Below are 25,004 nucleotides of genomic sequence, written 5' to 3' on the forward strand. Positions count from 1 at the left end.
CCTAGTATTAATCAGTGTAAACTAAGCCAATGTATCAAATAATCAAAAGTATTATATAGTATGTAATCGTGTAAATTCCATTGTCTTAGAGATGTCAAAAGGTCTACGTGGAGCTAGCCGACAAGTTATTAAATTTTATTATTTAATTTTTATTATTTTTGGTATATTTGTAAATCACAAATGATATTCTAATTTTCACAATTACGGTTATAAAAAAATTTGTTTATTTAAAAGTGATTGATATCATAAATAAAACATAATTATTAATTATAAAAAAGTTGATTTGTCACAAATTTGTCAAAAACAGATAATTATTTACAAACGAAATACATTCAAAAAAGTTAAAAATAAATTAATAATTTCTATCGACTAGCTTCATTTAAGGTTAGCTTTTTCATTTCATTTAATTTAGGTTTATCGAAGATCATTATTAATATCTTCGAGTGAAGCAACAAGTTAAATTGCTCTGAGATTAATGATGTTGTAAACTTTATGTTCAATAAAATTTCTGGAGCATTTAATTGATTAATCAAAGCAAAAAAATCTTGTATTTTAAAGCTAAAATACTTAAAATTAAAATAGCATTAAACAGATTGTATTTTACATTATTTATATTAATCAAAGTTACAAATAATATTAATTAATTATAATAATTAAAATTTAAAATCTGTTTTTAATTGAACATATATTTATAATAAATTTAATTTAATCGCTCTCGAAATAAATTTAATAATTTCCATCGACTAGCTTCATTTAAGGTTAGCTTTTTCATTTCATTTAATTTAGGTTTATCGAAGATCATTATTAATATCTTCGAGTGAAGCAACAAGTTAAATTGCTCTGAGATTAATGATGTTGTAAACTTTATGTTCAATAAAATTTCTGGAGCATTTAATTGATTAATCAAAGCAAAAAAATCTTGTATTTTAAAGCTAAAATACTTAAAATTAAAATAGCATTAAACAGATTGTATTTGACATTATTTATATTAATCAAAGTTACAAATAATATTAATTAATTATAATAATTAAAATTTAAAATCTGTTTTTAATTAAACATATATTTATAATAAATTTAATTTAATCGCTCTCGAAGCGATTAAATCTGCTTCACTTGAAAACATCATATATGATTTTTTGATCTTATCTTATTATTGGCTGCGTTCAGCAGGAAAAGCTGCTTTGCAACTGTTATAAAATTCGTGAATCTGATTGATGTATGCTCTTAGATTCAGTCAAAATTAAAAGCATATACCAATCAGACTCACGAATTTTACAACAGTTGCAAAGCAGCTTTTTCTGCTGAACGCAGCCATTCTTATTACTATCTTATAATATCTTATTACTTCTTGCATCTTTTTTTACAATTGTATATACATGTGTAGGTATTCGTGTGGAGCAGACGTAACGTGAGAGATGCAAATCACCATTGACAATGAGGAAATTGTGCTGCAGCATTTTATCGTGTGTGAATTTTATGGCGTGGAGACATGTTTCTGTTGGAACGAAAGCAACAAAGTCGTCGTCTTCCCGTACACGAGAGGCAGTTCGGTAGCACGGGATGTGCGTGTTCTGTCGATGCCAGATCCTCTCAGGAAGATCAGGATTATCGACGGTAGAGCCTTCTTCATATGCGTGTCGCAGGGGGTCTACAAGCTGTTGCGTGCCGGCAAATTTGCTCGCCTGAGCAAAAATGCTCTGGACATGGGCAGCGAGTACTTTCAGGTGCTAATTGCAAAGGGTGAGCCGAACGGCGTGCACCTTGACGACAAACAAGTTAAATCCTCCACATTGCTGTTTCCCATTACGTCGAACGCGTCTGAAGAGGAGGTGCGTGCCTTTTCTCTAAACTTGAAGGATACCGAGATGCAATTCATAAATTGTTTCACTACTGATTCCGAAAGGAGGAGGAATATATGCGTAATCGCATATGACAGAAAGTTGTTTGTGTTAAAGGAAGACAATATTGTGCAATTAATTTATACCAGTGACCGTGCCATTGTAGATATTGTACCTGTAAAGAGACGAGACAAGGTAGCAGGTCTCTTGCTTCTCATAGATGTAGATATGGTAATCTTAGTGTACAGTAAAGATTATAATCTAGTCTTTGATAAGATATATCTAGGAAAGAACATGAGAAATATTTCTGCATTCTGTGTCTGCTTCAGTATGGAAATTGAAAATGTTTTATGGATAATATATTGTGACCAATCCAAGACGTATTATATGAGAAAGGAACTTTTTGCTGACTCAATTCAAGAGACAAAAGTGGAGGAAAGGACATTTAGATGTATACAGTATTATAAGCCAAATATAATTTTAGGTCTGTCACAAGAGAAGGAATTAATCGAGCTTTCTCTTGAAGAGCTGGAGAATTCCTTATCACTCAATAATGACATCAATCTTCATAGTGATATGTTCCAAAGAACGGATCTTATTATGGAGAAAATTTGTGCCAAAGGAAAGGAATTAAATATGCTCAATGAGAGTATAATGGATGAACGAGACAATTTGAAAAGAATAAATCTATATGTTTCCAAACAAAAACTTCCAGTGACTCCTTACATTGAAGTATCCAGACTATGCACTTATCACTACCTTCAATTAAAGATTTTAGACAAACTGCCTAGAAACAGTCATATAATAGTTGCTATTAATTCTAAGAATCAAAGCACATTCTGCATGAAAAAAATTACAGAAACAACATTTACTCTAAAAATGCCTATTAATGGAAACAGAATACTGTGTTCTTCAAATATTAATATAGATTTGATTACATGGATGAATAAACAACAGCCCTGGTGTCTTATACAAAATTTTATATATTCTCCACCACAAGATGTCAAGAGAAAAAGAAGAATAAAGGATAAAACTGCCTTCATAGCAACAAAAATTGCATCATTGCAAAAATTAATAGCGGAAAAAGATTTGAGCATGACAAAATTAAGTGAAATAAAACGAAATATACGAGCAGAATTATAATTTTCCTTTTTAATTAAAAAAATTTATGAAATTTTGTGATATAGATGATATATTTGTTTATAAGATGTATTTCTATCATATAAGATTTAAGAGATATCTGTTGTACTTATTTTTTGTTATTGTATCTCAGAAAATAGACTAATTATAATTTTTTTTTTTTTTAAACAAGTTCTACAGATTAGTGATATTTTATTATTTTAAGGATTCGATAAATAATACTATCGGGTTTTACCCGATAAAAATTTTTTATTTTTTCATTTCTTCTATATATTCTATCTCTTATGCAAAGATATTTGCATTGTAAATGCCTTTATATGTAGATATGCCTTTGAATAAATCTTTTTTATCCATCTTCAAAAAACAATTATATATACATATACATAACACACACATATACATACATATATACATACATATATATATGTATATACGTATAAATATTAAAAATTTTTTATACTGTAATTTTTATAAAAATATAAAAATGTTTGAAAGATTGTATAAAGAAAACCAAATATATTTTTATAATAAATGTAAGATTTAATATACATTTTATAAAGATAGTATAATCAAAGGAAGAGCGCATATTTATAATGAGTTCTCTCATATATCACACATTAGATTCGGTCTCTTTGTTATTCAATTCGCAATGTTTATGTAAGTATAACTAATCTTTAATATTCTACCGATGAGCTATAATAATTTTCAATGGTTTACTTATGAAAACAAATATAGGAATCTCTAATCAACAATCACAATGTACCAGATATATGGCACAATAAGTTTGTAATCATTACTTAAAAATGATAGACATGACAAATCTCAATAAATACGATGGAAAAATGAGGAACGTACATGTTAACATGACTTTATATTCGCTATATTATGTACACTATGTAAATCATCTCAATAAAAAATGTCATGTTTATATTCATCCTTCATGTTATAATTTCAACAGTTTATTGTAATGTATCTAGATCTACCACTCTACAATAGAATATTTTGCATATTGAGGGAAAGGGGAAGAGGTTTGAAATATATTTCTTCCCCACATAATATTTCTGATCAGATTTTTAGACAGTACAAAATATATATATGTACTATATATAATATTCATCGCAATTCTTATTGATTTTTTTCATAAGTACCTTGATTAATAATCTACAAGAACAATGTCAGGTAACCATTTTCTAATTTGATATATTCTATAGAATTGAAGCCAAATGTTAAATTTGATTCACATTATATGACAGCAAAAAAATTTTTTTTAAATATAAATTGCTTTTTACATGTTCTATATATGTAAATTATATACGTAAATATATTTATTATAGAAATTATTTGTGCCATGTCATATAATGTGAAAATAAATCTTTATTTATTGGAATTGGCTTTCAGATTTGGATCTGGTAAATTCTTTATCTGATTCTAATCGTGAACATTTCAGTTTGCTTCATCAGCAAGAAACAACATGATAATTAACAAGGAAAAGTATGGAGCATCCTCTACTGATTTTGATAAGCTTTAAATATGTTGTAGTTTAGGGTTAAAATAAGAGATGTATTTTTTAATACATGCCCATATAGCCATTAAAGCTGTGAAACACTCCTTTGGAAAAAAATTTTCATTAAAAAAAGTCCATATTTCTAAGCGAATATCATCGAAATGATGATACGAAAAAAAGTTTCGAATAAAAATTTTATAACATATTTAATAATAATAATCTAATTTCTCAAAAATATATTTTTCGAAATCTCTTTCCTCTAGTTTTCGAAAAATTTGATAGCATTACCATAAAATACACTAAGAACATATATTTAGAAATATTAAACTTGAATACAAATTTTTTCCAAGGGAGTGTTTTACCCCCTTAATGGCCATATGGATACGTATAAAAAACTACGTGTTTCTTATTTTGATCTAAACTACAACATAAAACTCATCAAAATCAGATGGAAATACTTTCATATTATTCCTTATAAGTTGTTCCTTAATAGGCATATCTTTATATAATGATTGATCAAGAAGGGAGCGAGAGAGAGTTGGAGAATAAAACCCGACCCAAACTCGAAAGACAATCCTAATATTCATATTGCGAAATCTCAAATATTAATCCTTTATTTTTTGTTAAGTATTTTAATATAGAAATCATTCATAATTTACAAACGTAGACTACATAGAGAAATACTTGAAGCTGTTTTTCGCTCCTTATATTATAATTACTTCCTCTATATAGTCTAGGTCCATTAATTTAGAATTCTTTCATACGTATATGAAAAAATTTGTTTTTTGAAAAATGTTTTATGCTGAATAATTACAATATTATTACATATTAATCTCGATGTATCTATAATATATGTCATAAGTACTCAATTAACAACAATATTAATTGTACATTTGCTGTCATCACTGAAATAATTTATAAAACAAAATAACAGTTTATAAAAAAATTAGATTTCTGAGAAAATATTAACAATATTAGAGAATGTCTACTCTGTATCATATTTAAAATGATAAAGTTATCAGACAGTTATACAATAGAAAGCAATTTTTTTTAATTTTACATGTTATCAAAATTTCAAAAAATTATACTCTCTATTAGAAAAATTCTATCTTTAAATAAATTATTCTTTAATAAATATTTAATCTATTTTTATTTGTATCATCACTGAATATTAATTTTAAATAATAAATATCGTGACAATATTTAACCACAAGTTAAGTACTTGAGCGACAAAGTTTGTTGGATATTAACAGAAAGAGAAAGATAATTCTGTTTCCTATGTATAGTTATGAGATATTCGATTTTTGTAGTTTAATTAATTATTTATATTACATGTAATTTGTTAATTGAAACGATTTAATTATCTCATAATTAAATTTTTATTAAAAATCAGAAGAGAGAATAGTAATATACGAGTATATGATTGCGCTAGTGGAGTGATAGGAATGTAACTATTTAATGCATTAACATTTCAGTTTCTTAAAAGAAAAAAAAAAGAAAAAAGCAATACTCTTAATAAAATTAATTTAAGCACACAACAATAGTACCGATTTTGGAAATTTCTTAAGGCACATAATAAAAGTACAAGTAATTATATGAAGTACCAAGCCTTTTTCTCACTGCTATTTACTAATTGGGCTATTTTAATCTATCATATATTTAAATTCACATACAACCCAAGAAATGTAAGTAATCAAAGTCTCTGTTTTTTAGAGAAAAATAATATTTGAATGATATATATACTAATCTTTTCAAACTCCTTCATTTGTACTGCTTTTTCTAATATATGTATATATGTGTGTGTGTACAAACACACACACATATACATACGTACACATAGCGATTCGATTGCATATGTATGTGTGGATGTGTGGGGGTAATTTTATATATTACTGTTCTATATGGTAATGAATTTTCGTACTAAAATATATTCAAAATAATGTCAAGGCATTATTACTACAGCATAGTTTTCATTTTTCTCTGAATTAGTTAAAAACTGTACCCGCAATACCATTATTTCTTCATGTTGAGACATGTCATTTTCTATGGCATACAATATATAGTATATAATGTGATCTGTGTGTGTGTGTGTGTGTGTATGTGTGTGTGAAACACATTTTAGAAGAGAAATACATTTAGAAATATAAAAAACAAGAACAAATATTAATATATTTTAATATATAAATATTAATATATTAATGTATTTATGCAAAATGGGAGCAATTTTTCATTTGAAGGTAGAATTAGCATATAATTCAAATAATTTTTCTATGAGCTAATTTTTTGCATATTTAAATAACTTGATGGAGTCTGTGCAATCATGACTGTATCTTAATTTTATCATAAATAATTAAATGCTATTAACAATTATCTATTAAATGCTATTGACAACACTCGATCATGTATTCTTTTGATCTTTTTTGTATATAAATTATTACACTAAAATAATTTATATAAAAATGTATCTAGAAATAAAATAACAATTTATAAAAGGCACATGGGTACAGCTTTTAAGCTAATCGTTAAAAATATGAAATTTCTCCTCTTTTATAATAAATATCTAAATAATTCGTGAAGTACCTAGTGTCACAGTAGCAATATGTGTCATGCCAGCATGTTTCGCTCTGTGTCGCTCGATGTTCTTAATGTTATCGATTTTGCCGACAGAACCGAATATCGTCGGCCATTCTGCAAACGTTAAGAGTGATCCTGTTTAGGCAAAAGATTTGTTCGTTCCTCATTGTCGTTTACTCTTTTGGTGCTGGACAACAATCGTGCGGCTTCAGACTGTCGGTTGATAATGTCCACATCCAGCATGTTTAAAGAATCGCGTTTGGCCTGAGTTTCCATTGGACTCGTTTGGATCTTGAAAATATAACAAATAATGTATAAGTATATTGAAACGAAAATGTCTATCTAAATAATAAAATAAATTTATATATTAAATATATATTAAATATAATATAAATTTTAAATTTACAATTTATATATAAATTTATAAATTTTAAATTTATATATTAAATATATGTATAAAATAAATTTATATATTTCATCATTATACAAAGATATTAAAAATATATTTTAAAAAATTATTAAATATATATATATATATACAGGATGGCCCACGTAAAGTGTTACAAATTTATATCTCGGAAACGAAGCAATTTAGAGAAAAATGTTTCAGACAAAAGTTGTATGGTTTCAAGGGAGACATAAGATAGTGCCATTAGTTTGACCTTGAAGAGTCACCTGAAAGTCACGTGAAAGTCACCTCCAATTTTTTAAGTGGGACACCCTATATGCTTTTGCATATTCTTATTTCTTCTCTAGCTTATCTCGAGAGCTTTCCAAAACACTATAATTAAGTTAGTTTTCATTAAGTACTTTCCGAGTTATGAGGCTTGAAATCATTTCTTAATTTTACATAAACCGTAAAATATCTTGTAAAATATTCATTTTTCGATTATCTTACCTTAATACTTTTATGTACAAAATAATGAGAGGAATCAATTGGTGTAAAGAAAACACATAATTGTTTCGAAAAAAAAAATGTAATTGTTAATTGCAAATTACATTTTTTCTTTCGAAACAATTATGTGTTTTCTTTATGTGATTCCTCTCATTATTTTGTACATAAAAGTATTAAAGTAAGATAATCGAAAAATGAATATTTTACAAGATATTTTACGGTTTATGTAAAATTAAGAAATGATTTCAAGCCTCATAACTCGGAAAGTACTTAATGAAAACTAACTTAATTATAGTGTTTTGGAAAGCTCTCGCGATAAGCTATAAGAATATGCAGAAGCATATAGGGTGTCCCATTTAAAAAGTTGGAAGTGACCTTCACGTGACTCTTCAAAGTAATGGCATCATCTTATGTTCCCCTTGAAATCATACAACTTTTGTCTGAAACATTTTTCTCTAAATTGCTTCGTTTCCGATATATAAATTTGTAACACTTTACGTGGGCCATCCTGTATATATTTATATAGCTTTGATATAATTTAATTTAATTATTATGTAATATAATTTATATAGTTTTTATAGTTTTAATATAATTAAATTTTTTTTATTTATGTGTATGTAGAGACCTTTGCTGATAAATTTTTCGTTTTTCCGTCATTTCGCGGTGAAGTAAATTTCGAATTGGTGATTGGACTGGCGCTAACTGGAATTGGCGATGTCGGCGCTGTTACGCTACGTACGGGCGAATGAATCAAAACATCCTTTGCTTTCTCGTTTTCCACGAGTTTGTCCATAGGCAACACCGGAGACTCAGGTACACTACGATCGTCTTCCTCCAAAGAATGCAGCAACTGCAAATTAATTTAGAATTATTTTTGTTATTTGTCTAATACGTACAGTCGACAAAAGTGTGACAAATTTATATAATCTTTTTATTGTTTTTATAGAAATTGCAACCTTTTCTACTTCATCATCGAATTCTTGAGTAGGCAATGGATCCTTTTGTCTTCTTTCCAAAAGTGTAGCGCGCTTCGCAGTAAGATACAAAGATCTTTTGACTTTTACATAAAATACCTCGGTCACTGCACGCACTGTATAGTCTGGTATAAAAGTATGACGCAGCATAGAATCTAGATTAACAGATTGAATGCTACCGACTGTTTGTGGATTTGCATTCGTGGGTGATTCGGCTAGACAACAAAATTCAAACATTCTTATTTAATTCGATAAACGTAGAATATTTTAAGACATGTTTCATTCTTACCAATTCCAATGTTAGCGGTAAGAGCTTGCGATCCGAAATATGTGAAAGGACCACTTTCAAACATCATGTTTTCTTTGCCAACTGTCACTTCGACACGACCTTCCAAAATTAATACAAAGTAATCGACAGCTTTTCCTTGTTGGTAGATTATTGCAGCAGGATCACTTTTGGCTTTTTCACGCGATTTTACCTTAATATGATAAATAATATCTTGCTTCAATAAACGTCGCAGAATCGGTTCCGATATAATATCTGGTTTAAACGTATCCACAGCTGAAAAATCGCATGATATATACATGTATTAAAAATTTAATTAAAAAATTTTTATATTATTTTTAATAAATTTTACAGATCTGTTTTTAAATATTGTTCCTTACTTGTGGATAAGTATTGGAACATCGCCAAAGTCAACTGTGGAGAGATGTGAATTCGTTGATTTTCTTTTTTCTCTGCAAATATGGTGAAATCTGTTGGCATTTTTGGACGAACTTGTCTTTTACGTTTATTTCTGTTATCCGCTGTAAAAATCAATATCCAGTACTTATTAAATAATACTTTACAGTTATACACGCACATACACACACACACACAAACTTAAATATTACTAAAAATATTTGCCGCGAAAGAGTTTCGCAAATAAGCAATAAAACAAGACCTACTAAACACATCTGTCTCATCAATAATCTCAGCCTGAATTAATTCCTCAATAACATCTTCCAATGTAACCAAACCAATCACCTCATAAAACGGATCACCTTCGCCTTCGTTGTTAACTCTCTGCACAAAAGCCATATGGCCTTTATGACCTATGAATAAATATACATATATAATTGTTATTATTCTAACGTTTTTTATTTAAAAAAAATTTTTATTAAAAGAATTATATCATATACAGACCTTCCTTGAATTGTTTAAACATTATATCTAATGTAACATCCTCAAAAATGAAATTACATGGATTTTGATAAAATTGGCAAAGTGTTTTGAGCGGCATATTATCATCGGGATCAACAAACGCGAGATCTTTGATATATAACATCGTCACTATATTCGTTCTTACATCTTCGTACACTGGTATACGCGAAAATCCTAAAAATAAAATGCTCTAGTTGATTCGACAAGCTTTGCATCACTCTGCAAAGTATTAACACAAAAACCTACATTCGATTAAAATTAGCAAGTCTCTTAATTAGATTAAATGCTTATTTAATACAACATTTATTTGTAATAAATGCTTGGTTAATTTGATAATATCTTTGGTGTTACAAATATCGATTTAAGTGAACGGGCGTTGTTAAAATTCAATTAAAATATTAATCGTACCTGATTTCATAATCTCAGACACAGTTTCAAAGTCTAGAATAGCGTTATAGTTCAACATATATACATCTTCGATTCTAGTCATTATATCCGCTACGGTCTTCTTTCGTAGCTCTAACGCTCCTGCAATTATATTTACTTCATCTTTCTCTAAATCGTTGTATTCATTCGTTACCTAGAAAGGTTCCTGTATAGTATTAATATATCAATTTCAAATATTCATGCATTTGTCAAACATTTCTAATAATACTTTTCTATATACAAGATATTCGAATTTTTGCATGCACTATCAATTCTCAATTAAATGATAAGGATTGAGTAATTGGAATTATTCATGAAAAAATAAGGAATATGTTAATATTGTTCATATAAAAATTCATATAAAAATAAGGAATATGTTAATATTGTTAAATATTGCACGAAAACCATTTTGTGTAACTTTTCAACAAAGTCTACAATGTATTCTCTTTAATATATCGCAAGGCGATTCTAATTCTATTGAATTATTATTGAATCTTACCTTGACTAATTCCTTCAAACGTTCTCGATTATATACATTCCCAATCTCTTCACCTAGAACAAAATCTAGGAGCCTACTGATTGGATAGCTTAATGGAAAAGTGATTAGCATTGTCAATTTGGTGAGATAAATAGTCTTTGCACCGACGCACAATCCGTGCCTGCTGCAAGCAGCCTACAACGTAATCATATTGTATCTTTAAACATGAGATCATAAGTTTGGACATAAACAATAGAAAAAGCATAATTCGCGCGAAAAACATACCTGCGGCATGATTTCGCCGAAAATGACAATAGCTAATGTTGAGCAGATAATAGCGACAAACCCGGATGTCAATCCATCCAATAATATCGTGAACACTGAATTGACAAGAACGTTGGAAAACAGAATCGAACACAAAAGGTAATTTCCGTGATCTCTTACCGGCTGAATAGTTCTCGCATATTTTTTCTCCTACAACGAGTAGTGCAACATAAGTATAAAGAGAAAAGAAATGAAAATGTGGATATAAAGATAAAACTTTGCTTACTTTTTCTGTGCCGGTATTGACGAGTATTTTCAATTCGGTCCTATCTATCGACATTAAACCGAGATTAAGACCAGAGAAGAGCGCGGACAAACTGAGACAAAGGAGAATGATGATGATAGTGAGCCAGAGCGGTAGTAATGTCTCATATGTGCGGATCTGAAAGTCTTGAACTATAAATAATTGTATTCATTCAGTAACTCGATAATGTTACATCAAAGAGAGAGTTTATATAAATCTTAAATGTCACATTAATACAACAAAAGATGCAAAAAGAGAGAAAGAATGAAATACATATATATGCTCACAGTATTATACTGTGCAGTGCCTTGATGTCTAAACAAAGGCACCTGGTCCTTCCTCAGATTATCCTTTTCGTATATCGGCCGTTTCACGCATATGTAAAATGACGATCCCAGAGGAAGTACCACGCGAACAGTCGCTGTAGTTTTCTGCACATTTTCCACCTAAATACATACGAAGATAAGTCAAGTCCCTTAATTTTTCTCCTCGATCATCGAGCTCAAACTTCATGAATACTCACTGGAAACTCGTCGCTTTTAATTTTATCGCAAACTGTGTCCCTTTCGGCTGGTATATCGGTGAAGGCAATCAGGGTATCTGGCGTGATACCAGTGCCGAATAAACGGATTACCGCCTTAGTTCCTGCCCGAATCTCAGGAATCCCCTCCTCGCTATGAGAGGGTTCCTTTTCGGCCGTCTCGATCCGCAATCCTTCGATATGCGAGTCCGTATAATTTTGAGGAGTGAGAGTTTCGACATCGTCGAAGAAGAGGACATCTCGTCGCGTACGAAGATGTTTTCTGCGAATAAGAGATTTTTTAGAAAATTAATTTAACTCATTTTTCTCATTATCATTGTTGCTGCTGTTGTTGCTGTCTTTACTGTACAAATCGGTCTCTCTCATATCTGGCTTCTCCGCGTTCTTTTACAGCATCGAATCTATCGTGAAAAAAAATAGCAGCCGATAAGTTGCTGCTAATATCGTAGTGAAAAAAACTATTATGTCGAAGATACGCAAAAACCATTATCAAGATTCATACCCGAGATACCTCGTTAATCTACCGAATGAATTACGCGAAATGTGTAACGAGAACCCTTTCGTAAATAAGGCTATCGTCTTCGCAAAGATATTTAGATAAGGATATTCCAGATCGTCGATAATTAAAAAAACTGTGACAGTCATTATACAACGTGTTTGTCTCATGTAAATCGTTTAATCTGCCTAGATATCGAGTGTGTCCTCTTTCTTGAAATATCGAATATAAATAACCAAGAGGAAAAAACGCTTGTATCTTAAACTCTCATGATTATTCGCTCGTTAGAGATTTATTTTCCCTCTAAAAGAATCGTTATTATTGTCAAAAATTATAGAAATATTATTTTTGAGGGAGGAAAAAATCACTGAGGCGCAACATTTTCATAATTTCAGGGTTGACTCGATACTTTTTGATATCTTTGGTTCGTTGAAAAGTGCCGAGGATGAAATGCGCAATATTTATTACATTGCACAACTGTTGCAACTGGTTTAGAGGGCAATAAATTTTGCGCATTCGCGTAAATTTTGCGCGCGCAACAAACGTCATCGGAAAACGGTAAAATAAATACGGGTCACATACTCGATTCTATTTTTGTCATTTAACGTGGGAGCCAAGTTCGGCATATTGAATCACAGATCCGGCTGGATCGTCGCCAGCAACGGAAAGAGAAAGAGAGGTGCGCTTGGTCAATGATTAAATCCGGCATAATCGACGCGCGCGCGCGAGTTTTGACGCAAATAATTAAACAAGATTCCTCGTCCCGAGCATCGTCCAAATGTGCGCGTCTAGAGTTGCACATTCTTCGCGTCGAGCGATAAAATATGCGTTATCGTCCCGACGTTTTATCGTCCCTCCATTCTCTTTATAATCCGACACGTCTAATTCTCCACGAGATGTTGATGACGAATAAACAGTTGTTGAAGTCGTGATTTATCGAAAACTAAACGATCTGTATTGTTGCACACGTTGTTGCGATAGCAAACTATCTTTGCCTAGTCTCATAAATTAAAGCGTCGTTAATATTCGTGGGAACGAATGCAAAGATAATTGTGTGCTGTTCGTGTGTCTCGTATGTCGAGAATCTGTGTAAATGAAGCGCATAACACTTTTCGCAGAGCAAATAATTAGATGAGAATATCAAAGAGAGGCGAATGACTTCTCTCCTATTTCAAAACAGCCCTTTTTATTTGAAGTATTAGCAGACATAATATTTTGATATTTGTTATTTCAAGTGGATGTCAAGCTACGCGAGTTTTATAAATTTTTCAAAGATTTTTCTCTCAACACAAGACATGTGTCATGTGAGAATCGAAGAAATAATTGGCAATCTTTCAGAAACTGTTCAGCGAAAAGCGGAAAAACTTTTACGCGAGAATATGGATCTAAATATGAATATTACATAAGAGAAACTCGATATATTATGCGTTTCAAGAAAAATATATTTCTCAAGTAGCTTTAATATCATTTAAATTTAATATTTAATATTGTTAGATTGTAATATTGTATTAAATTAAATTGTAATATTATGCATAATCTTATATTGATATCAATTAATATTACATTAATAATTTAATCAATAATATTGATAAAATAACACATATTTAACATATTTATAAATAATATATGTATTGTTAACACACTATTTGAATTGTGATTCAATTATGATTTGATGCATCAAGGTTGTATAATCATCTTAATTAGAAACTACATGAATCTCTCGAGAGATTCATGCACTTTTAATCTTACTGCTGTGAAATAATATTAGTATCTCCCCCTCCCCCTCAATAAAATACATTCTAATTTTATCTTTTTTGATATAGATATTGTTACTATCTCTACCAATGGCTGATTTATAATTTTTATAATTATTAAATATCCGTTTTTAATTATTTTAATTTTGTAATAATTTTATGACCTTTCCTTAAAACGTTACGTCTCATTTGCTTTAGGAAATCATGCCTACATTTATTTTGTGACTCACGACATAATCGAATGTAAAATGGGAGAGAGGAAAATACAAAGGCGAATACAAAGAAAACTGACGGAGAATGACAGATTCGTGTACGAGGGAGGAAGGAGAGAGGAGAACCTAAATATAGATAGAGGGAAAGCTCGTTACTTACTCCGGTCGTACCGGGATTTTTATCGAGACACGATCGCCAAGGTTGCCCCATCTCCTCCCGTCTCCACCGTCGTCGTCGCTGGCGTTTCTCAGACAAAAATAGACGACGGCACCAACAGACTTCGGGTTTACGGGAATCGTCCGAAATTCGTAGATCGCGCGATCGCGCGCCGACGACGTCCACACCGCGTCCAGGAGAGCGTCGTCCGAATACGTCGGGCAATCGTCCGACGACGGCGACCATCGTAGCGCGAGTTCGCGGCCGAGACCGGCGCCCAGGAACTCGACGAGGGGGCGGCGATCGTCGGCAGCGCCGAACGGCAGGGCCGACAACGCTATCGCCGACCTTATCACGGGCGCCGATTTCACCTCTGGCTGGACGACTCCGTCGATCGTCGACGTCGACGTTGACGTCAACGTCGGCGCCGCGTTGACGTTTGCTAGCTGGACGACGCACGCGGGAACAAGTAATAAAAGAATCGTTGCCGGCGCGAAACGCGAACGGACGACATGCTGCGCCATCATACGATCACTGTGCTCTGCTGACAACTTCATTCTGCTCGGCTCGCTTTTCACTTCGGCGTGTTGTGTGTATATATTTATAACGCGCCGCCGCGACCGCGCATGCGCGCGCATGCGCCGCGATCCTTCGGGAGAAACTGGATAGAACAGGTATGTATACACGGTTATGCATCGAAAGATGATCAATCTAATAAATTTCGAGATTCGTGAACTCGACATTGCGCAAAGCGCTCTTAAAATGTTAAGTAATTAACAAATTTCTGAGTTAAACTAAAAAGTTCTGCCCTGCAAGATATAATCTAACCTTAAAATTGTATGTAAATATTATCTTATATCGAAGCAACTTTTTTAAAATGTTTGTGCACAAAATGCATGAAGATAAAAATTTTAATTCTACAGGACAGATATTTATTTTAATTTATTAATTTATTAATAAATAATTTATTAATTATTAATAATTATAAATAATTTATTAAATAATATTAATATTAATTTATATTTATTAAATAAAATTATAAATAATTTATTAATTATTAATAATAAATAATTTATTAATTATAAATAATTTATTAATTATTAATTTTATATTTGGAAAGGTTAAAAATTTGATTTTACGCAAAGTAAAATAAAAATTCATGAATCTCGAAATTTAATTTAATTTAATTAATTAACTTTTGACGTAGCGCTGATCTGCACAATTTTTCCAGCAATTCCTTATGGAATCTACTTTCTAAAGGCTTAAAAGAAAAAGTTCACATTGTCGCGATGCAATTTCTAATGCAATAAAGGCCAGATTTTGCCGCGTTTGGTATATGATTAATGATTGTTTAATTATTCCGTATGATTTATCATTATATTTTTTACGACACAATTTAATACTCAAATATGTATAATTTACCGACGAGTTGACGTACACGAATTTGACGATTGAAAATTATTTTTCTACCTTGTTATGTATCCATATTTTTTCTCCATATTTTTTTAAGCGTCAAAAGTAATCTTTTCATTTGTTTGTCTTATCATTTGTTGGCAACACTTAAATTTAATTTTAAAAACACTTATCGTTTAATGATAAACGAATAATGAGTAGGAATTTACCTTGTCAACGTTGCAAACATAATATACGTGCATCTTATATCTTACTGTTTATTATTCTGTTTATATTTACATATATACGTACAATTAACAGTCTACTACTATTTTGTTTTGTTTTGTACAGCCTTATTAATTTTTATATATAAAAAATACGCCTGCATTACACACGCATCATGGTTTAAATTTAGACACAGATTCGCCAATCTCGAAATTCGCGCGTTTCTAGTGAAACATATCTCGGTTTAGATTAACTGAGCAAATCAAAATAAAAAAAAAATGATAATTTAAGAAAAATGATCATTTCTTCTCTTGAGTGTATCAAGACTGCTCCTCCCCCGCCCTCTCTTTTCCAGGAGAGGGAATGAATCATCGTGTAAGTGCGCGCGCGCGAGTTCTGCGTTCTTTTTTTTTTTTTACGCACCGATTGATACACACAAAACAAGCCTAGTGTACGCACATGGCACGCCGCGAATGTATTCGCGACAGCTGTACGGCATCGTCGCTGGAGGGGAAAGAGGAGGAGGAGGAGGAGGAGGAGCGGAGGGGGGCAAGGGACGCAAGGGTTAGTTTTTAATTGAAACGCGTCTGTCGCGGTCGCGCGCATATTGCGCAACGCAAAACGTCCGCGCGTCCCGTTAGTTTCGCGCGCGCGGAAACGGTGAGTTTTCTATAAATAGCCGCGTATTCTCGCGCTAAGTAAGAAATAGAGGCGTAGAGCGTAAACGAGCGAAGCGTAGATTGTTTCGCGCGACGACGTCAGACGTCAGACGTAGTAAGTTGACGCTCGTCGCTCGTCCTCGACTCGTAGGATCCGCGGTGACACGCACACGCGTACACGCATTTCGTGGCATGTGAGAGAAGTAGCGTGATCGAGATAGAGTGCGACGATAAAAAGCGCGACGCGACTTCCACGTCGCCCGGTCGACGATAACTCCCGGCCTCGAATGCCCAGAGAGCGTTATCTCCTTCTTGCGTGATCTTTGCCTTGAATTTTTGGATGACATTACGGCGAGGGGAAGAGGAGGGAGACTAGAAATAGGGATCCAGCGGGAAGGATCGCGGTTGTCCTTCGGGGAGGGGACTATTTTTAGCTGTAGTTAGGCATATGCTTGCCAGCGCGATTCTCGCACATCTCTTTCCTAAAAGCGGTATTTCTTGAGTGTACAGCCGTGCCTACATGGCGGGACTGTTGAGTTAGAACCGTGTGTTTTGTTCTAATTTGTTCAACACTTTGGTATATTTCCCTGTTTGGCAGGAAGATGGAGAACGAACAGCATCATTATGAGTTGCGTAGCAGGAGCAGGTCACGCTCACACACCCCCTTGATCCGTTCCTTGGCAGAGCCAGAGGTGACAGAACATCACTATGATCTCAGAAATAAAAGCCGGGAGAGATCTCATACACCTGGAGAAGTAACGAGTAGCAGAAGATCTGGTTCTAGATCACTGTAAGTAACTTGAACCTAAAGTTTGTCCCTGACACAAAGAAATAATGAATGATGTGTTTTATTTTTATCTCTCTTGCATTTTCTTTCAATAATTACAGAACTGGTAGTGGTAGTAAAGTACTTGATAAAAGTATGGAAACGATTGAAGAGAATAAAGAAGGATCTGTGACAGAAAGTATGACGGATAATCAAAGCACAAAATCTGAGGGTTCTGGTGTTACCACAAGAAAGGCGGAACGACGCTCGGAACGCCAGAGAGCTAAAAGACAAATATTTGTCAATGGTCAGAGTGAAAGTAAGGAGAATGTGTCTAATCAAAAGGCTGAACAAAAGCGCAAAAGTGTTACGCCACATAGGATACTTACCAGTGATTATTCATCTGAAGAAGGGGAGAGAGAAGACCCTCCGAGTAGACCAGGATCTGCTTATGAGATTTATAAACAGGCTGGTGAATGGTGGAAGTATGTATGTTTTAAACTTCATTTCTGTGCATTACATTTGCTTCCTATTATCTTTTAAACAAGAATCTCTTCACATTTGGTCGCTAAAATATAATTATATAATAAAATATATATAAATAATTATGTCCATGTAATGAATTCTTCTTCTTGTGATCACATTTGTATCTAAAACTAAACATTTTTTACCTTAAAAATACAATCTTCCTCGGGAAAAGTGTTTGTAAACAATAGATTCTATTTTTGTTTGTAGATAATATCTCTCAGAGTCACATTGAATAGATATCAGTGATATTAGAATTTTGAAATTAGTTTATATAAATATGATTTAAAATAAAGGTCTTTGTTTGTGTATAACCAATAAGACTATTTGTATAAATGTTTTAGTGTGTTTCCAAAGACAGATTATACATATTCACAAACATCTCAATGTCGTTATGAGATAGCCCCGGGTGTATTAGCAATGCCCAATATGTCGCGGCGATCTATACACGCGGATGACAATGAAAGTAGTACCGTACCTCAGGTCAGTTATGAAAAGTTAAGTCAAACATCACAAGGAACAACAGAGAGTGGAATTAGTGATATGGATACTGTTGATTTTAAGCAGAAAAGCTCTCTGAGTTATCCAGTAAGTATTCATTTTCTTAAGTATTCATTTTCTCAGTATTGTTGTCCTACTTACATAACAACTTTATGTACTTCTAAAACAACTTGCTTTTTAAATTTTATAGTTTGATAACGATCATGATATGTCATATGTACCAAATTCATCAGCAAAAACGACTTTATATAAGAAAACACACATAGAACAATACAAGAGTCACAAAGAAGTAATTTATTCGCAACCTGGATATTCCTCAGACTTTTCCACAAGGTACATTTTGTTTTTCTTTTTCTTATATATATTATAAAATATAACTTTTGTTCAATAATACATTTTTATAATATTTTTTATATTAATAGATACTTGTCATGGTCAAACACTCCTTCAAGATTTATTGGAAAGTATAATGCAGCTGATTCTGATACTGAATTGGATGAGACCTTGACATCATCATCAGTCCAGACTAACCAAAGGTGGAAAATTGTGCAGTGGCTTACATATTTTACAACTTTCATTACCATTTGGTTCAAGAAAACCGTCGAATTCTTCAAATTCAAAAAAAGGCAGCATTATTATGGGGCACAAACTTATCGATCTTATAATGGTATTACTGGCACTTAGTAATATAAATATGTACTCATGTAATTATTTTATTCTCAGTATAAATATTATTATTGACTCATTAACTATTATTTAGAATCCAAATGGAGCGCACTATGGCAAGCTTTGGACTATTATACGCACAATACGTACTTTTTCTTTGTCAGAATGCTCGTACTCGATACTTGGTTACTGAGTCAATTTACCGGCGTTAGAAAGTGGCTGCAAGAAAAAAATTCGAGGATTTTATGGATCACACTTTTTCCGTTACTTCTTCTATTTGGTAAGTAGTTTTACAATCTTCTTATTCAAAGAAAGAAAAAGAAAGAAAGAACATCTCTCTCCAGACTCTACATTTTCTCATCGATCCACATGATATCTAAACCAATCATTCAAGCATAGTCAGACCAATGTCTTTCGCGGGACCACAGCACCAAAAAGGCGTCCAAACCTATCCTGGCCTTCGTCTTCTTTTTGTTTCAGGGGCTTACATCGCGCAGACACATTTCTTTACCTGTGTGGATTCTCTGCGCAATGTCCAATATGGTGTCACTGAGACGACTTATCACATCTTTAACTATATTACCAACCTAACATCTTTTTACTATGAGTTACTTGTAAAATACTTTGCAGAACTTAAAAATTATTTCATGCACCTCTTACCCAGTGTGAACGTGTCTTTGCCTGAAATGCCTCCCATTGGGTGGAATATAAGTGGTGATTAATTGAAAAATTGATTTAAAATAGTACAATATAATCCTTATATACATATAATTCAGTTCAAATGGATGAAGATAGTATATTGGACGTTTATATATTTTTGTGCAGAATAATAAGAAAATGAAATAAGTGATATATTACGCAGTTATTACAGAAAGTTTTTATTAAACTGATCATATACAAAATAGCAAATAATGTTTATAATAGACATAAAAATCTATATCTGTAAAAAAATGTGATATACTTTCTTCGTCCATTTTTTCCAAAATTAACATTGTGTGGGATTTAATGTTTTTGTTTTTATTTTGCCCCATGACAAAGTCAGTATGTAATAGTTATCATATTATATTTTAATCGTTTATCGTATTATAAAGTTTTGCTAATTTCGTGAATATATAATATATGCACTTATCAATTTTTTTGAAATTATATTTATCTCGTATAGTTTGTCATACAAAATAATATGTCGTGCTAATATCGTTTTAAAGATGCTATTTTTCTCTGTGTTTTTTGTTTTGTGTATTTATAAATTAAAATTTAATGTGAAATATCTTATAATTTTTATATGCTGACTGTCAATTAACGCTTTGTTGATTTTTGTTTTTACTAATGAATTAATATTGTGTGTAACGATATATTTAAGATGAATATCATTTCTATATATTGCTGCTATATATCTTATATATAACTATATGTAACTATATCTGATATTTCAAACTGTAGCTGGTCATTATCTAGTTTACATCAGAATCAATGGTTTTTTTGTTATATTCTTTATATAGTCTATTATATATTTTATGTATTACTAACATAACACACACACACACACACACACACATATATATACACATATACATATAATATTAAATAATTGTTGAATAAAATAAGATTATCATTTTTTCAGTTAACCACCACATATATATTTTTTCTTACATATATTAAGAATATGATACAATAATATTTTAATGTAACAATCATTGTGGATAATATATATTGTAAAAGCACGTTCATACTTAATAAAATATTTTTCATGTATACAATATTAGTAGTCTTTTGTGAATACAGTCTGTTAGAGTGATATAGCGTCATAGTGTCACAATCAAGCATTTTATGAGATCTAAATCTAAAAAAAATAAAAAATAAAGTTTTACAATGGGAGAGAAGGATAGAGGGAGAATTTTATTCTACTGGGTGTTAAAAAGTCGGAGTTGTGCTTGAAAAACTTGGAACCGTGATTGCAATCGATGCCATCGAAACGGTGAGTTTCTTCGTCTATCCTTCTCTCAGTTACAATATTGTATAATAGTTCCACTTCGAACAAATACATCATGTAATTGGTGTATGTGCCATCTAAAATGTCACTAATTATAAATTATATAATTGGACAGTTATGTGGCACTAATTTTCGTATTGGAACACTGTAGCTCAATACAGTAACAGAGGAGAAGGAGATAATATACTTATAATTATCAAATTTATGAATAATATGGAATTTATTTCAGGTGGTTGGTGTCTAGTGCAATGTTTCTCCCTTCTTTCTGATATTAAAACTGTACCGCAAACAATGACAGAAAAATTATTAATTGACATACAACAGGACGATAAGAGTAGAAATGTTGAAGAGAAATCGATTAATAAAGAAATACACACAAATGATTTGGTTGACAAAGCTGATTTGGGTAGCAGGATAAAACTACTCGAAAATAAACAGACAAATCAAATGGTATAAATCTATATTTTTTTTAAATTATACATATAACGCTTGTTATTTTATGATATATTTAATATTTTATGTAGGAATATCTTATAAATATTACTCGGGTTTTGGAGGATCAAAAACAAAAAGACGCTGATTTCCAGAAAGAATACAATGTAAGTTCAAGTATACACATTAATGTTTAAGATTTAATAATTATAGAGCTTTCGAAATTCTGTGGTGTTTTCAGGACAAGATTATCAATTTGGAAAATAAATTGGATGTTGAACTGAACAATGTAATGTATAACGAGCTAAAAGTTATCAAGTATGAATTCGAGAAATTACGCGAACTCTATTCAGAATTAAAATCTTGTTGCAACACCAATGCAGAATTTATCACAAATCATGATTTAGAAAAGCACGTGGAAAGGATTTTATTTAGTTATCTTCCTGGATTTTCAAAAGAAGATCTAGTAAAAATCAGTCAGAATTTGCTCGCATCTTACAACAGAGAAGGTTTCAAGCTTAAGCATAGATCATTAATCTTGTTTTAATCACATACATATGTTATTAATGTTGAACATTATATTTTTTTATAGATCAAACAGTTTCCAATAATGACGTCGGAAATGCAAACGTTCGCGTTTCGGACGAACAGATCCGCAAAATTGCGAAGGAAGTTTTGCAAATATACGATGCGGACAAAACTGGTCAAGTAGATTACGCTTTGGAATCGGCAGGTATTCTATCACTCTAATAAATTAGAGATAAATAATGGATATATAAATGCATAATGTTACAATAAATAAATTTCTTGTGTTTGTACAACAAAGGAGGTCATATCGTTAGCACACGATGCACTCAGCGATACGACATAAAATCGAGAGCCTTCACCTTGTTCGGTTTCACATTGTATTACGAAAGCAATAATCCGCGGACGGTAATTCAGCGGAATCCGATACAACCTGGTGTTTGCTGGGCTTTCCAAGATTTTCCCGGATATCTCCTGATACAATTGCGAAGCGCCATTTATGTAACCGGTTTCACTCTGGAGCATGTTTCTAAATTGATCTTGTCGAATGAAAATATGTCAAGCGCGCCCAGAAAGTTTAATGTCTGGGTATGTAAAATAGTCTCTCTTTTATATATCATAATGTCCTTCTTTTGTTTCATATACTCATATTTTTTCACAGGGATTAACAAATGAGAATGATCCTGAGCCTGTAATGTTTGGTGACTATGAATTTACGTATTCTGATGATAATTTACAATATTTTCCAGTTCAGGTAAATTTCTAAATTTTTATTTTTATTATCATATGTATAATTTTAAATATAAATTTTTATTTATTGATATTTATCTCTACAGAATACAGCAATCAATCGATCATATGAATATGTAGAATTAAGGATACACAGCAATCATGGGCAGCTGGATTACACATGTTTATACAGGTTTCGTGTTCACGGAAGACCAGCTTAAAAATTAATCGAATCAGACAAAGATTCCTCCTCACACAAAACGTTCATAAGATTGTTTAAAGCAATAGTGAGAACAAACCACAACTCTTTTTTGACATGTGCCTTTAACTACCATTATTAATAAACGCAACAATTGGCGTGATTTATCATAGCCTGTAATTATATTGTGAATAGATGGACTATTTAATGTTTTTGTAGTAAAGATTTTTCCACAAAGCAAATCGTTTCTACAACTGTTGAAACGCATTGAAAACATTGTGTATATACACATAAAATAATATTAGTAATTTATACAAATGAAAAAAAATTGTGTGCATAATTAACATCAAATGGAAAACAATTACATGAAAAACATTCATAAATGTCAGCCTAATGACATTCTAAAATATCGCTTATATAAATATCTTCACTCTATGGCCTTGCTACAGTAGTTCACGAAGTAAAAAAGCACAATTTCTCATAGGAATAGAAAATTAAGAGCAAAATAGATATTAAAAAAATGAAAGAGAATGATTTCGCAAGTTTTAAGATTGAGAGAATATGCAATTAATTATCATTATTCTTCATATCATATTAATTTGATAGCATCATTTAAGTAAGACTGACACTTCAAAAGTTACCCCAAAGCTGAGTGTGAGTCATAATAATTGTAACTCGACAGTACAAATTGTAAGGAACCGTATTATTAATTAATTTAATTTTTGTCTTTAGACTTTTACAAAAAACGATTTTTTTCACGGCAAAAATCACTCGCGGTACAGAAGCAGCGAGTGGCTGAAACAGTAAAGTGATTGTCTGCTATATGAAGGAACTCGGGTTCAAGTTCCGATACAACATGAAAATTCTCTGCGATATAGCCGCCCTATTCCCCCCTTTCTCTCCTTTTTTTCCCCACTTCCCTTGTTATATTCTATTGATTGTTAATATACCAGTTGATGGTATATCACCTGCTAATTTGGCTGGAATGCATAGATCTTTCTATAAAATCAGCTTGACCAATAAATTGAAGAACATAGACAGGAAAGACTCGCAATATATTAGTTCACTTAAAAATAATTCATTTCATCCCTTAATTAAAATCAATTAATAACACATTAAATTAATTAATACAGTTAACTTTAACTCTAGTTAATTTTAAAGTTAAAGGAAATTAATTTTTAGTTTTAAGTATATTATATACCGCGAGTGATGTTTGCTGAAATGAAAAAATCGCTTTTTGTAAAAGACATAATATTAATATATTTGAAATATGTGTATATGTATATATAAGGTGTTTAGCAAGTTTTTGCAGCATTTATTCTCTTCTGCTTAGCTATTTTTAATGATCACCGAAACGTTTAAATTTTCGTTTTTTTAAATAATGATACATATATTTGAGAATGCTCGATTTCACGGCGGGTGCGCGTGTTTTGGTTGCATAGTACTTAGATTTTAATCGTGCCGAGGATCGGATTGTCTTGGAAAGCACTCTGGACCTTTGCCATATCGAAATACAATCACCGCATTTTTATCGTCTTCATATGTATGTGGTAGAATTTTTACATTTACAAATAAAAATATGCGTTTCATTCGATGCGATTCGGTTTTATTTGCCCGTATTGGAATTCGTGAAT

The 25,004-nt window shown here is 31.6% G+C and overlaps 3 protein-coding genes across 16 annotated transcripts; 2 read left to right on the forward strand and 1 right to left on the reverse strand.

The window, feature by feature from the left end:
• LOC145963259 (uncharacterized) lies at positions 1-3,912 on the forward strand. Of its 5 annotated transcripts, none has more exons than XM_083085000.1 (2): positions 1-58; positions 1,385-3,912. In XM_083085000.1, exon 2 carries the CDS (start codon positions 1,416-1,418, stop codon positions 2,979-2,981), a length of 1,566 nt encoding a protein of 521 aa, XP_082941126.1. In that variant the 5' UTR covers positions 1-58; positions 1,385-1,415; the 3' UTR covers positions 2,982-3,912. The 5 variants fall into 5 exon arrangements, with proteins under 5 accessions (XP_082941126.1, XP_082941125.1, XP_082941129.1 ...); XM_083084999.1 differs by having other exon boundaries at positions 45-124; XM_083085003.1 differs by lacking the exon at positions 1-58 and adding an exon at positions 85-101.
• Positions 3,496-15,346, reverse strand: Uex (metal transporter uex). Of its 2 annotated transcripts, none has more exons than XM_083084984.1 (14): positions 14,765-15,346; positions 12,125-12,404; positions 11,889-12,047; positions 11,584-11,739; positions 11,319-11,507; positions 11,055-11,228; positions 10,538-10,709; positions 10,112-10,303; positions 9,874-10,020; positions 9,592-9,732; positions 9,215-9,487; positions 8,908-9,140; positions 8,577-8,801; positions 3,496-7,347 (listed from the first exon to the last, which is right to left on the reverse strand). In XM_083084984.1, exons 1-14 carry the CDS (start codon positions 15,316-15,318, stop codon positions 7,180-7,182), a joined length of 3,063 nt encoding a protein of 1,020 aa, XP_082941110.1. In that variant the 5' UTR covers positions 15,319-15,346; the 3' UTR covers positions 3,496-7,179. The 2 variants fall into 2 exon arrangements, with proteins under 2 accessions (XP_082941110.1, XP_082941111.1); XM_083084985.1 differs by lacking the exon at positions 14,765-15,346 and adding an exon at positions 13,221-13,286.
• Positions 14,942-24,964, forward strand: LOC145963257 (uncharacterized). 9 transcript variants are annotated; one of them, XM_083084990.1, is made up of 15 exons: positions 14,942-15,435; positions 17,636-17,827; positions 17,926-18,288; positions 18,673-18,916; positions 19,020-19,162; positions 19,252-19,496; positions 19,590-19,775; positions 19,976-20,209; positions 21,715-21,935; positions 22,010-22,084; positions 22,159-22,426; positions 22,510-22,650; positions 22,744-23,030; positions 23,104-23,196; positions 23,279-24,964. In XM_083084990.1, exons 2-15 carry the CDS (start codon positions 17,640-17,642, stop codon positions 23,390-23,392), a joined length of 2,802 nt encoding a protein of 933 aa, XP_082941116.1. In that variant the 5' UTR covers positions 14,942-15,435; positions 17,636-17,639; the 3' UTR covers positions 23,393-24,964. The 9 variants fall into 9 exon arrangements, with proteins under 9 accessions (XP_082941116.1, XP_082941112.1, XP_082941121.1 ...); XM_083084986.1 differs by lacking the exon at positions 14,942-15,435 and adding an exon at positions 16,823-16,942 and having other exon boundaries at positions 17,640-17,827; XM_083084987.1 differs by lacking the exon at positions 14,942-15,435 and adding an exon at positions 16,915-17,038.
• The last annotated feature ends 40 nt before the right edge of the window (positions 24,965-25,004 follow it).

Source organism: Camponotus vicinus, unplaced genomic scaffold (genome assembly GCF_025532165.1).
Source record: "Camponotus vicinus isolate PSW18456_S1 unplaced genomic scaffold, iyCamVici1.0 SCAF_12, whole genome shotgun sequence".
NCBI classification, from domain to species: domain Eukaryota; kingdom Metazoa; phylum Arthropoda; class Insecta; order Hymenoptera; family Formicidae; genus Camponotus; species Camponotus vicinus.